This window comes from Micropterus dolomieu, linkage group LG06, assembly GCF_021292245.1.
Source record: "Micropterus dolomieu isolate WLL.071019.BEF.003 ecotype Adirondacks linkage group LG06, ASM2129224v1, whole genome shotgun sequence".
Classification (NCBI taxonomy): Eukaryota; Metazoa; Chordata; class Actinopteri; order Centrarchiformes; family Centrarchidae; genus Micropterus; species Micropterus dolomieu.
In genome coordinates this window covers 13082985-13097697 of record NC_060155.1, presented here as the reverse complement: position 1 = coordinate 13097697, position 14713 = coordinate 13082985, and the positions used below count along the sequence as shown (strand labels likewise).

The window sequence follows — 14713 nt, the reverse complement described above, 5'->3', positions numbered from 1 at the left end:
ATTAGCCGACTGTGGTGGCAACTGACAATTAGCTTCATCAATTTGTATAATGTCTCCCCGCATTGTTCCCAGACATTTTTTCTCAGATATCAGATTCTGCTGGAATAATGGTGCACTCGCAGTTTGACCAATTTCTGAGGGAGGTTCTCAAATTACCCATGGCGGTTTTTGAGGGACCTTCTTTTGGTTACACCGAACAAGCTGCAAGAACATGCTTTGCACAGCAGGTGACGTTTAATTAACCACAGCGTACAATACAAGCAAAGTGTTTAGCGTTGACATTGTCGGGGAGTTTTCCTGTTGAATCTCACCTCTCCTCTGCACTGATCGTCAACAGAAAAAGGTCTCCCTCAATACATTCCTCGATACGTTGATGTCAGACCCGCCTCCTCAGTGTCTGGTGTGGTTACCGCTCATGCATCGGCTCGCCAACGTGGAGAACGGTAAGACGCCACACAGAATATTTATAAAACTTGAACGATTCCAGGGCTGGGAGGATGTAAAGTTCAGCTTTGCATCATAATCTTGAGTCACCGCACACACAATCAGCCAAGCGGACATATACACACAACTCCAGTGAAGATGACCCATAGGGACCTGACACCCTATGTATGAGTGTGTGTGCTTGTGCGTATTTGTGATGCGCTCATTATCACAAGTCACCTCCATGTGAGCAAGAGAAACACTGTCACATCCTTACACATATCCAGCATGCTGCCGTTGTGCATTTTTCATTTAAAATGAAATTAATGTTGTCATCAGAATAGACTCAATAGCACATCTGTCTGTAAATTAATTAAAATGAATCCTCGTCTCTTTGCAATGTGCAAAATATCTGGGTTTACAATCACAGCTGTTGGTGCGCATGTGTTTGTCCATCTGCATGCGTGTGTGTGTGTGTGCGTCTGATCCCTCCTCTCCTCCCTGCAGTCTTTCACCCAGTCGAGTGCTCCTACTGCCATACTGAGAGTATGATGGGCTTCCGCTACCGCTGCCAGCAATGTCATAATTACCAGCTCTGTCAGGACTGCTTCTGGAGGGGGCATGCCAGCGGTTCCCATAGCAACCAGCACCAAATGAAGGAGTATACATCATGGGTAAGCGAAGGAGAGGGGCGGGCTAAGGAAGGTGTGTCTCCATTTGACCAGTCATTGTGGCTATTTCCGTTCTGCTTCCCCACAATGCGAGGATGCTAAATGTAGCTTGCTGTGATGATGCCATGTGTTTTGAAAAGAAACAAGTGTCCTCAAGTCCCCACAATTGGCACCTCACTTCTGTGCTTCTCCCAGAAATCCCCTGCTAAGAAGTTATCCCATGCCCTCAGTAAGTCACTGAGCTGTGCGTCCAGCAGAGAGCCTCTTCACCCCATGTTTCCTGAAATGCCTGAGAAACCTCTCAACCTAGCTCACATTGTGTAAGTTCATCTTCTTGCATCTTTTTTCTTGTGTGTTGCTGTAGTCCTGCAGTCAGAGAGTTGCATTCTTGTCATTATTCAAAATTTCCTCCCTCAGCTGATAATTATCTTGTTGTTGCCTCGAAGTCTGAAGTGATTCCAGTCAATCTCTTGGGTCAACTGATCAATGAGGCTTAATTATAGCCTTGGGAATGATTTTGATGTGCAACGCTGCTTCTGCCTTTTCCTTGGCTTGACTGATGTTTTGTGTTGTTTTATAAATAATGAAACAAAAGCCTACACAAGCACAGACTTTGTAGCACTCTGGTGCTATTCATTAAAAGCTAAATCATGTTTAGGGACATAATGTTACCTCTATTGCAAAAATCACCCCTCTTACTTTATTCTTTTACCTTGTTGTTACTTATTGGCTGAAATATCCAGATACCGATATGTCTGTTGTAAGCTAATATCTGCCAGTAATATAGTCCTTATATATAATTTTCTTTATATTTTGGTAAATTTATTGAGAAGTCTTGTTTGTTGTGGGTCTTCTTTCTGCATTTAATGTAGTCTCTGCACTGCTGGGCTGATTGTAACAAATTATTTTCATTCCTTTTTTTGTTTCCTCAGAGATACGTGGTGAGTTTACTTTAATTATTTAACACGTCACAAAATGTGTCTTTGTACATTTTTGTTACTGTAGATTGGAGTCCTTTGTATTGTCCTAATCATATACAGTATTGTCAAGTCCCATCCTCCCTAGTGTACTGACAGTCAACTGTTAATTTCTCTCTAAACACTTTCTGTGTTTGTTGATTCACGGATTCATTCCTCCACTCATTACATGTTTTCAGTGTTTACCACACCCTACATAACTAATCATATCTGACTTCGTTGCCATGTTATGATATATGTACCGCAGGACATCTACCAAAATGGAAATTCAAAGATTATAAGATTGCAGGAAATCCGCAAGATTGAAAAAATGAAAGACAAAAGAAAAGGGCAGGAGCATTTGCTGTCTCTTTAACATTAGAAGAAAACAGCCTTGCCACTTTTGGATTAAAAAACATTTGTTTCCTGTCCAGGCCACCGAGACCAGTGAACTTCACCAATGACTACTCACTCTCCCACTCCATGCCTACATCAGGGAACCCTTACTCCACCAAAAAGTGAGTACAACAGCCATGACAATGGATGTCCTGGATTTTACAGCAGATCTTTTCATTTTGCCATGCTCCCTAAAGGCCCCATGCCCTGTATACTCTGTGACCCACACTGCCTTTATTTTCTTGCCTTCATTTTGCAAAGTGTGTGTAGTTGTGTGTGTGTGTGTGTGTGTGTGTGTGTGTATGTGTGTGTGTGTGAACATTTGTATATCACCGTGCTTTTTTTTCCTTCGTGGTTTCTCGTGCTGAATGTAAATAGCTTGCCTTACAGCAAGAATAATGATGTTGAGCAAAGAAAGCTCTTGACTGGGGCTGCTCCACATCTGTTGAAAGGCAGAGGGTAAGTGACACAGGTGTGCATAAGAGAATGCCTTTGTTGCTCAAATGCATGTGTGAACTAAAATAGTTAATAATCATAGGGCATAAACTAGAGTGCTTATCGACCGAAGGAAATTATTAGTGAACTACTTTTCTTATAGAAGGGTTTACGTTGTTGTACTCGAGGGGCTATTTCAAAGACACTAGATGAAGCATGCATCATAAACATCAGTGGCAATTCTCTCTTACAATATTTTCATTTACATAATGGGAAATACTAACTGTCTCTAATATGAGCTGTTGAATATTACCCTCAATCACCCATGAAATGGGATTAACTTGTTTTTTCTGTTGCTATATATGTTGCATTTCAGAACATAAAGTATTCTGATCCTGATTTCTCTAGTAAAAGGCCATTGAGCTCATCTGCACCTGCACTCGATGAGTAAAGTGTTTCTTTAGGGAACACTACTCCCTTTCATAACTCTTATAGAAAAACATACAGATGTGATGAGTGAGTAGCGTTCTTCAGGTTCTCTATGTGCATGTCAGAGCATCTGAAATTGTGGTTAATGTTTGCACTGACTGAGACCATATCAGTAAAACAGGGCTTTCAGGTGATGTGCGCTCTGGAGGTTGACTGCCTAGCTTTTGCACAGCAATGACGGAGAATACCTGATTACATTCCTAAACTTATGAAGAGAGTTTAGACTTTAAACAGCTGGAATATACAGTTAAAGGGGCATTCTGGTAATTTAATACTTTTAGAGTGGTCAAAACAAAACAGAGCTATGCCAAGATATTCTGACTTTTAGTTTCTATAATGTTGGTCACGCTTGAAAAACCCTGGACCCTACACTTCCCATAATGCAACACAATAAGCTTCCTAACATGTAAATGACAACATCTTTCAAACTTCATGTGTAATGCAGGCTGTCTCTTAAAGCACTGCACTAACCAATATGTGTAATATGAAAGGTGTTGCTTGTAGTGGCAAACCCACACTCTTTTGTTTTCATGGCCTATAAATAAACTCTGATAAACTACTATCTGCTCAGCACCAACTACATAATACCTGGAGCAAACAAACAAAGCTGGTGACTTGCTGATGAATATGGTGGAACATTTAGCTGCCAAAGAGCCCAGGTATTTACCTCGGGAGTTATTGGAGAAGCAAAACAGAGGTAAAAGAAGAGTGATTACTGAACATTCATCAGGTTCACAGTTGCTCAATATCTGCTGGATGTGTAAAAAAGCAGCTGTTTGGTAACATGTAAGCCATAATCATAATCATCAACCAAATCAGCAAAATATGCCTAAATGAATACTGCTTTTTGTAATCAAAAAGCCCAACCCGAGATCACTCAAGTGATTTCATTTTTTTTCCAGAGCGCCAGAAGACATTGCTGTTTCACAAGCTGAGTAGAGCTCCCGCTAACTTGGAGTGTACACTTGATGGAGTGGCCCTTTGATAATTTTGACTAAATAAATAGTTATTTTGAACATTCAGCTACCAGTCAAAACTGCATACTGACCTCATATGGTTGGCTACTAATAACATTAGGTAGATTTATTTTTGTGCTTAGATAATATCAGCTCTGCTAAACATTAGCTTGTTGCTAGCGATACTATCCATTATTATTCATTTAGCAGACGCTTTTATCCAAAGCAACTTACAATTGCTATACATGTCAGAGGTCGCACGCCTCTGGAGCAACTAACTGTCTTGCTCAAGGACACGTTGGTGGATGGGTCACAGTGGTTGATTGAACCCCCGGTTTCTCACACCAAAGGCAGGTGTCTTATCCATTGCACCATCACTCCCCCTATATATATTATAAAGTCAAAATGCAGTAGCTGGTAGTTGATTAATTAGCTTGTTAGCTTGCTGGTTAACAAACCAAAATGATAATTTGTCAGGTTAACTGACTACAACTTGAAATGTTTTAGAGCTAAGATTCAATTAAACAATTAGAACGGTTTAACCTAAATTTGGAAACTACCAGACTATACATTTATTTTTATTGTATTTTTTTCTGAATGGATTGACTGTGCATTTCTTTGTTGCTTCTTTCGAGACATTTTATGGTCGATGCTAATTCTGCACTGACCCTCCATAATGACAGAATGAATGGTTGCTATAGGAGTTTGTGATGCAGGTGGAAAGCCTGTATAAATATAGGAGATACAAAAGACTGTACAGTGTGTATGCTTGACATATCTTAGGGGGTAGATTGTTTGACTCAAAAATAATGACTTTCAGTACTTTTGATAACAGAGGACTGAGCGATTGATGCTTGTAGAATGTAAACAGTGCATGTAGCCTGTAGAGTCTTTTTCGCTGGGCATGTCCTTAATCGTGCTCCAAGCTTTCATCAGTGGTGTTCCTCCCAAACATAATATGGCCTTGTTTCTCTCTAGCCACCCATGAATGGCTGCTTTTCAGCGACTCTCCTCCTCTTTTCCTTTGTTGCGTTTTCTCCTTTTCTCTCTCTGCTTCCTCTCCACTGTCTTTCCCTGTCCCTCTATTGTCACCTGTGTAATGTAATGTTTTATGTTTTGTGAAACCCTGCACTGTTCCAGGTTGAACTACAACCTTGATGTTGCTGATAGACTTGCTGACGAACATGCTCTGATTGGCCTCTATGTGAATCTACTCCAAAACAACCCCAAAACCTGGTTAGTTGGTGTGGTGCTAGTGTCAGTGGAAACTATGTGCTCTGCTGAACTGCCACCTCGCAGTCCTTCCCCTAACCCATCCTTATGCTGAGTGTGTTACAGCCTTAACGCTGCATGCTGTCAGTTTTACAGACTGTTTGCCTTGACCTTTTTTTCTTTTGTCAAGGCATTTGTATTATTCAGCAGCAATAGTTGTTTTTGACTGATTTGTGTCAGTCAGAAACAACCAAAATGGAATCAAAGTTTGTTTCTACCTAGAAACCGGTACAGATTTGATTCCAAAGTGAAATGACGTTTTTCAAATTTAAGTCCTTAAAAGAGCTATTGCATGTTTTGTTATCTTTTACAAATTGGTAAAAGAACAAAGGGTAAATTGTATAACTCCTAGTTACCACTAGTTAATTTGTACCAAATACTTTGAACACTTTTTAATACAGTTATTTTCTCCGACTTGACTATTATTATTATTATTAACCAATAGAATTATAAATTAAGGTACTCTCTAAAATGAGTTTGCACTGTTTGGTCTGAAAATTATGTGTACATTTTTAAAAATAAAACTGAGGTGTAAAGTGACTGGTTTGTATTTGATCACTGGGAATAGTCTCTCCTCTTTGGGGCATTTTTGCTTATTTCTTCTCTTACAAACAAACGGATGCCTGTATTTTCTGTGTGCACTAATATGCTTGTTTGTATGTTTTAATGCTGGTTGCAATGCAATGTCATCCATCATGTTTGCCCCCCCCCCATATCCTCCGTACTGCTTTTACTGTATGTGTGCTTGCATATACATATACAACCATATTTTTATGGTATTAAAGATCAGATTGTGTAAGTAACACTTCTGGACTTTAAATACAGAGTGAATGATTACTTCACCTCTGCTTTTATACAGTAACCCAACTTTATTCCTGCTTTAGCGGTTTTACATAATTAGCTTAGCATGATTACTTGGGGCCTCTGCTGTGAAACGTATGAAGCTTTCCTGCCGAAGAACTAATCTGACTCCTGAACAAACTAAACTTGAATGTTTGCATTTTTTTCCCTGCATAGTTTATATCTGCATAGCAGCCTAGTAACTGTTTAATGTTGTGACTCCCATCTCTATTTTCCTCATGATCAGTTTGCTGGAGAGCAGTAACCATCAAGATGAAGAGCACAGTCTCATCGCCCGCTATGCTGCTAGACTGGCTGCTGATGCTGCGGTGAGAGAGATATATAAGAAATTTATTGCACACAGTATCATACCATCTTTCATCGTTCACTGCTAAAAATCTGTCCTTGGTGAGAAGAAGGTTTAACGTTCGCTGCTACCCATACCTTCAGGGCTTTTTATTGCTAAGATGATGAAGGTGATGATCATTTCTAACCAGACCCTTATGCCTGTTTATGTTCTGATCAGGTCTTTATGGATGGTTGGTGACTTGACTGTTTTGTTCTCCCTGTGAGATTTGAGATAAGGTAGTGGATGACATCATCCAGAGGTAAAGCCGGTTCACGTGATGTCTCTTGCTTGGTTTCACCGACAGGCTCAACAGCAGAGGGTCCCCACAGACCTCCCCTGCTCTCTGGATGCCAACAAACAGCAGAGGCAGCTCATTGCCGAGCTCGAGAGCAAAAACAGGTTAGGGATGACTGCTTTAGTGATACGGTTCTGTTCTGTTCTTTTCTTTTCGTTGTCTCCTCTCCTTTTTTTAACTCTTCAACAATAAACTCACCTTGAGAACTGAGGGGTTCTTGGTCTGACAGAATAAACAGACCTTAGTGTTATTAGTAGAAACTTTCATTGTTATACATTTCTTTACCAAATATTAACATTTTTGAGGAGGTAACTAACTGCATGTAGCAGTATACAAAATAGGCCTATGTATATTCAAGGCAATTTATTTGTATAGCATTTTTCAGACAGTGTCAAATTCCAAGTAGCCTACCTTACAAATTGCTTAAAAATAGTAAACTAGGGTAAGACAGAAAATAAAAGCAGTTAAAAAGACTTCATCATTGTAAGTAACAGCAAATTTAACATTAAATTAGATCAATAAATAATACTGAATAATATAACCAAGAGAAGAAAAGAAGAGTAGACGTCTTTCACCAACACTGCCTTGGGCGGATACTGAGGATACGTTACTTCGACCACATAACCAAGGAGGAGGTCCTTAGGTCCAAGTTAAGCGTGATCATCGCACGAATCCTGAAGAAGGCGTTTCGCTGGGTTCCACCTGAAGGCCGACGCCACGACTGACCTGGCTGGCGGCGGACCTTCATCAGTGACCTCAAGGCCCTCAACGTCTCCTGGGATGAGGCCGAAGAACTGCTGACCGCGATCGATGGAGAACCCTTGTTGCCCACTAGCTAGCTTGTTTGGAAAAGAAGAAGAAAAAGAAGAATATAACCAAAGTGGAGACAGAAGTTCAATTATAGGCAACACTGAAGAAGTACGTAGATTTAAATGCACCTATAATTAATACTTTTATATAAATAATGTATCTCATGACCACTTGTATATGACAGGGGTCACTTGTGGCGAGGAACCCACAGAGAATTAGTACTCTGCTGTTACCTGTCACACTGTGATGCCTTACAGGGACACTTGAGCCATTGCTTACGTTATTAGTATCACTTGTGGTTTTGCTACCATGACAAGGCAAAATAAATGTTGTGGAAAAGGTCCATAGCATCTTTCACCTCAATGTTTTGTTTTCCAGCCTGAATCTTCACTGTTTTACTGTTTTGGACCCCCTCTCCCATAGCAACATTTTTGGGCACAGCAGACGCATGTGTACTAACCTTTCGAGCATTAAACGGTTAACAAATAGCTGGTGAATATAGTGGAGCGTTTAACAGCTAAAGAGTTAGATATGGTCATTTGCAGTTGGTAGAGACCAGACCAAAAACAGCTGAAAGAGAGTGAATATTGAACATAAAATGGTCAGGTGGACACAAACTAATGTTACTCCACATCTGCTGGACTTGTAAATAACCAAGCTTCACAGCCTGTTCCGCTGCCCCCATGTGGCCAAAATAAAATCTGTTTTGCTTGTTGTTTTGCATGTTAAGATCAGTGGTTCTAAGACTTTTTGACATCAAAGACCCCTAAACTGACACAAATTAACCCACAGACCCCCTTTGATAAGATTAGATGTTTTATTACAGAAAGTGTTTAAAACCTATGACCAAAATAGTCATATATTCTGCCATTGTGTTACTTATGGATGGAATTAAAGTGATATAAATTATTCCCCTTTTTGCTGGGGTCCCCCTAGAACCCCCTCAAGGACCCCTGGTACTCCCTGGACCCCACTTTGGGACCACTGGTTTAGACTGTCAAATGACAGGGCCTACAGTAAGATCATCTGGGAGGTTATTCCAAATTTGTGCATATAGTATGGCCTAGTAATGCAGCTTCCCTGTAATTTGTGTTGACCTATGGTCATACAGCCATGTCTGAAATATAACCTTGTGTTGTAATTGCATATGTTTGTGCATGTCATAGAGAAATCCTACAGGAAATCCAGCGGCTGCGCCTTCAGCATGAGGAGGCCTCCCAGCCACCACCTGACAAGGGTCAGCAGAACCCCACTCTGCTGGCTGAGCTACGACTTCTCAGGTAACTCCGCCTGCTTTAATCTTTCACTGTGCAGTGCGTTTATAACAGACATTTTTGCTTAGGCTGCAATAAAACGTACATAATTGTAATTGCTTTTTACTTGACAAATGAACAGCATATGTTAAGAGTCTACAGATGCTCATACACATTTTCCATTTTGCTATTGACGTGACATTATGGTATCATCACATTGTACAACTTCTCTCCTCCTGTTAGGCAACGCAAAGATGAGCTAGAACAAAGAATGTCTACTCTGCAGGAGAGTCGCAGGGAACTCATGGTGCAGCTGGAGCAGCTAATGATGCTTCTCAAGGTAGTACAGACGTGCCTTTCATCTCCTTGACTTCACAGCACTCAAATACAGAATGCAGTTAAGATGCCTTCATGATTACTGAGCGAACACAGGGTGTTTCCTGTGGGGAACGATAAGGTTGTGGTAATTTAGTTTCAAGTTTGCTTCCTGACCAGAATCAGTTCTATTCTGCAGCTAATGTTTGCATGTTTATATAAAACTACATGGTAAGGTAACTTGTATTTTTTGTTTCTTATTTTGAGGCAGGTGGTAAGCAATATGGCCAGATGATGAATTTCCCTTGTAGAACAATTACTCCCAGCTGTGGGCGATCACTCCAGCTAACATAAAGCAAACACTGCACTTTGCAGATGAGGAAATGTGTGCATTACCCAACATGTCCAATAGATGGCGCACATCTTTTAGTAGTCAAGCTTTGTTGAGGCCTTATATGTCATTGTTTTGACTGTAAAAATAAAAAGTACAGGAAATTCACATGTATATTTTAAGATTTATAGCTATAGATAAAACATCTGGTTTTGTGGGATTCTCACCAGATAATTTTTTTTATATATACTGGCCTCTTCCAATATTTCTAAATATCATTGATGTAAACAAACCTTTAACAGCATCCGCAAAATGTGTTATCTAGTTGGTGTCTAATGTTAGTCTTGCTCCTGTCTGTCAATTAATAAGTGACAGCAAGCTCCAAAGATGTGTTTTGGTATTTGTTAATATAATAAACACTGTTTATTTATACATTTGCATCATCACAAAATTCACTGTATATTTTTGTAAATCATTAATGTCCTGATCAATGAGTTCAGGATATTGAGTTTGGGATTATGCTCCATCACACCTTACAAGACAACATGTCTACCCCCTCTCTAAGGAGGATAGCCTTAAGTGTGACAACAAGACAGGAGATCCTCAAAGCCTACATAACTAACTAACATAACATACTATACTGTCTTAAGTGGGGAGGATATAAATCTAACTAGCCTAAAAGGATCAGTGTTAATCCATTAAACTTGCTTGAGAAAGACATATGCTTGTCACGTCCTAGAGGAAATACTGATTGGATTTCTATTTTTTGAAATACACAATGTAACTTGGCTGGTGTTTCATGAGCCATAAAATGTTGTTTTCCAGCTGGAGGAGGAATGCAAACAAGGTGTAAGTGTGAAAACTGTGAAGTAAAAAGAGACTGAAACTACACTCGGATTTAAAATTATTGCATGCATGTTTGAAATACTTTGCTGTTGTCGGGTGAAAACTTTGTATCTACACAATTCAAACTTGTAAAGATTAAGAGATGAAAGTACTGTAAATATTCAGCTTATCTGAAATTTGGAGATACATGGTGTTCTCCAGACAGCACCAACTTGTGGTTTGGTCTGTGGGAATAATTTTAGACAGAAAAATGTGTATAACAGCATGTTGAGAATTTGGAAAATACTGATAATGCAGCTTAATTACTCCTCATACTGTACATTTCTAGCATGTGTGGAATGTAAGTTATTGTTACTTATAAAGCTATTGTGGTGTCGACTTAAAAAAATGGTTGAATTGTTTGTAGCTGTTTTTGTCGTTTGAATTAAGATTCTTTGCTGTGGTTTGAGCTCCGAAAATGAGAAGAGTTATTTGTTGCATTGCTTGTGGAAGGTTTGCTTTGATAAGAAACCTTTTGATCCAGATAATATCATATTCTTCTTAGACCGTTTCATTACAGCATGGCTTTTGACGATGTCAACACAGCGGCACTAGTTAACACTAAAACGGTTTGTATTTGTTGCAGACTCAGGGTCCCGGCTCTCCTCGCTCTTCCCCGAGCCACACCATCAGCCGGCCGATCCCCACACCAATCCACTCGGACTCTGCCGGCACGACCCCGACTCACACACCTCAGGACTCACTCATGGGCGTGGGAGGGGATGTTCAGGAGGCCTTTGCTCAGGGTAACACAGTCACATACAGAAGTATACATTTGCTTATGGACATGTGTCCAAAGAATGGCTCGAAGCTGCATGTAATCCTATTTTAAAACTTTTTTTTAAAGGTCCAAGGAGAAATCTGAGAAATGACTTACTCATTGCTGCTGACTCCATCACCAACACAATGTCATCACTGGTTAAAGAACTCAATTCAGGTAAAATTGAACCAAAATGAAGCTCTTTTGTTGTCTGAGTTTTTACACAACAGCTGTTTTAAAATGACTTTTTTTCCACAGAGGGTGGAAGTGAGACTGAGAGCACTGTGGATTCAGACTTTGGACGTGTTGACCTATTGGCCACAACTTCTTCAGATCCCTTCTTCACATATAAACCAAGGTACGAAGACTGCATATCTTGACCTGATATAGCTTCAAATGGCTCATCACCATTTTGTTTCTGTCAAAATCCCCCCTTCAAATTCAAAACCCTTTTTATTTAGTGTCTTCTTCTACGCTTTCTCAGCTCATCCATTGTCACTGCTTAACCTGAGAAACTGTTTTACTGACAGTTTATTTGCTCTGTTGCCAGCTTTCCCTGAAGTGTTTCTTTGTGTCATACTGGCATATAGACCAGTTCATCTCCTACATCTCTATAAACCACTGATTTGAATAAAATATAATGGTTATTATGAGAAATTACAAATTGGTGTGCCTGCAGCTTCAAAGCTTTGTATTAAATTGTGTTACTTTAGTGTTTAGGTACACTTCCGATCTTGTGTGTGGTTTTAAACTGCCTGTTAATCTGTTGAAGAAGTGCCAGCGCTGCAGAGGCGGAGAGCTTTGAAAACGATCTGGAGCAGCAGCTGGAGGACGAGCTCACGTTAGAGGAGCTTATGAAGCACAGGCAGGACCCAGACAAAGCGTGCATGGTGAGTCCTAGCTTTCCAAGACTGTAAGGAAGGAGAAGGGGGCATATTGTGCGTTTTGAATCATTAAATTACTCATTGTCAATACATACCCCTTAACCTGCTGTGTGTGTGTGTGTGTGTGTGTGTGTGTGTGTGTGTGTGTGTGTGTGTGTGTTTTGGTGGCGTTCATACTGTGGTACAGGTGACGCTGCAGCAGTGACTGTGTTAGTCCAGGCAACTGGTGAGTATCTGCAACTGTCAGTCTGACGGCTGAGACTTTTTTTTTATCAATGCTTTAGGTGTTTGGCCTTTTATTCCTTTTAAAGTATGTTTACATGTGTATTAGTATCCTGGTTTTGAGTATAATCCTAATTTTGATAGTTTTTGGGATTTGTATGACATGTATGTGTAATGTGATTCTAGCATTATTCAGGTTTCTGATGACTTAAGAGTTTCAAGGAAATATGGTCAAACATTGAAAGGAGCCATTGAAACTTAAAAGTTATTAAAAAGTCTTATGTTATAGTCTGGATGTGGATAATCAAGCTCTATTTTCAAATGATCTGTGTGTAAACATACTTATCTGGCCTTTGCTTTACATGTCGAGCACTTCCATTACAGTTAGTTAGTGTTGTAGTACTCAAGACCGGTCTTGGTCTTGAGACCGGTCTTAAGACCACTTTTTGATGGTCTTGGTCTTGTCTCGGACTCGACTGCATTTGTACTTGGTCTTGTCTCGGTCTAGAACATTGAGGACTCCGGATTTTATTTCAAGACCAGTCAAGACCATAACTTTGGGAATATCAATAAATTGCTTTTACATTGACTGATTTATTTGTTATCATCCTAACTTTAATTGGATGTAAAACGTTTTGCTTGAAATGCAACCAATAACCCTAATTAAAAATGTGTTGTTACCCTTGACGACTGTCACCCCTCCCTGCAATACTTACATTGATTTCATCTCTTAGTGTTTGTATGTGGGTGTTTTAATGGGAATGTGGATCTTTTAGATCAATGTGTACCTATGATCTCGTTCCACATTTTATTGTGTGTCATGTAATGTGGGGAACTGGTCTAGGTCTTGACTCGGTCTCACCCTCCCTCGGTCTTGGTCTCGACTGGTCTCAGCCCCTAAAAGTCTTGGTCTTGTCTCAGTCTCGAGTCTGTCTTGGTCTTGTCTCGGTCTCAGTTTGGGCTGTCTTGACTACAAAACTACTGTTAGTACATGTTCTGTATTCCTAACAGGTGAGCAATATGAAAAGCAACAATAGTAGAAGACACTGGAGGAGACAACACTGGGCTGACGTTACAGAGAACTGAAGATACGAAGAATTTAAGTTCCAACCACAGAATACATTTATGTAAAGATATATTTTTTAACCAACCACATATTTAAGGTTATACTGTGAGCTGATGTAAAGAGATTAATTGGTGATGTGTCTGTTATACCACAGGTGCCATAAAAACCACATAACTTTGGGGAATTATTTCTTAATTTTTAGCCTTTTTACATGAGTTGTCAAGCAAATGTACAACTACACTGTTAGGGTGGCAAACTGAAACGTTTCTGAAAACAATGAGGTTAAAGTGTTGGACTTGAAGTTATAGATGATAAAATTTGCAATATTTTGTAAATGTATAACTCTGACAGATTTTACCACTATTCCATAGATTTCTTACTGTTGCTGTTGAGTGGCTTTTGTATTGTTTTTTGACTTGGTTTTTTTGGAGCAGGCCGATCAGATAAGTTTGTTTTATTTGATACATTAGTAATCATAATGCACACTGCCTTAGCTGATTGGATGACCTCTCAGCAGAGCTTTTTCAAACTGTCAATGCAGCATGTAGCAAAACAGCAGCAATGCTAGTTGCCTTCACTGGACAAATGAGGCTAAGCTCATTAAATCTAATGCTGAGAAGTGATTTTATCTGCAGAGGGATTTGTTCTGCAAACATGTACACTGACAATATATAAATTGTTTATTAAATATAAGCTATAGATGGATTGGTTCTAATATCTGAATGTGTTGGTGAAAACGATGTAACACGGAGACTTCCAAATCACTCAAATTCAAAGGTTTACACTGGTAAGGGCATTGAACAAATTTTGTTTACTAAGTAGTTTATGAATTAAGGTTAGACCACGGATCATTTGCCATTGTTCCATGTGTTAGCGTCAGTGCTCTCACACACACACATCTCTGTGTGACTTGCACACAAACATACACACTCTTGATGTATTTTCTGAGTGTGCGTGAAACTTTACTCAGTCACTTTGGGAAAAGTGGCAAGCCAATCTAAAATCATAAATGTGTGAAATATATCTAGTTTGATTTTTGGGCAAGTTCATAGCAGTGATTTTGCATGGTGGTGATGCATAATAAAGTGTTGACACAATATCACAA

At 39.6% G+C, this 14713-nt stretch overlaps 1 protein-coding gene across 6 annotated transcripts in view; it reads left to right on the top strand.

Annotated features, from left to right (window-relative positions):
• The window catches only part of dtna (dystrobrevin, alpha), a 23293-nt gene extending 8580 nt beyond the window's left edge, over positions 1 to 14713 (top strand). For 3 of the 6 annotated variants that reach the window (XM_046052474.1, XM_046052473.1, XM_046052471.1), the window contains 17 exons: positions 73 to 227; positions 338 to 443; positions 931 to 1097; positions 1290 to 1414; positions 2027 to 2035; positions 2485 to 2568; positions 5467 to 5562; positions 6686 to 6767; positions 7092 to 7186; positions 9059 to 9172; positions 9389 to 9485; positions 11263 to 11422; positions 11524 to 11613; positions 11695 to 11794; positions 12209 to 12326; positions 12508 to 12546; positions 13554 to 14713. In XM_046052474.1, the coding sequence (XP_045908430.1) occupies positions 73 to 227; positions 338 to 443; positions 931 to 1097; positions 1290 to 1414; positions 2027 to 2035; positions 2485 to 2568; positions 5467 to 5562; positions 6686 to 6767; positions 7092 to 7186; positions 9059 to 9172; positions 9389 to 9485; positions 11263 to 11422; positions 11524 to 11613; positions 11695 to 11794; positions 12209 to 12326; positions 12508 to 12525 (1616 nt within the window). In that variant the 3' untranslated portion in view covers positions 12526 to 12546; positions 13554 to 14713. The remainder of the gene's footprint in view (positions 1 to 72; positions 228 to 337; positions 444 to 930; positions 1098 to 1289; positions 1415 to 2026; positions 2036 to 2484; positions 2569 to 5466; positions 5563 to 6685; positions 6768 to 7091; positions 7187 to 9058; positions 9173 to 9388; positions 9486 to 11262; positions 11423 to 11523; positions 11614 to 11694; positions 11795 to 12208; positions 12327 to 12507; positions 12547 to 13553) is intronic. The other 3 variants (XM_046052472.1, XM_046052475.1, XM_046052476.1) reach the window with 3 other exon arrangements.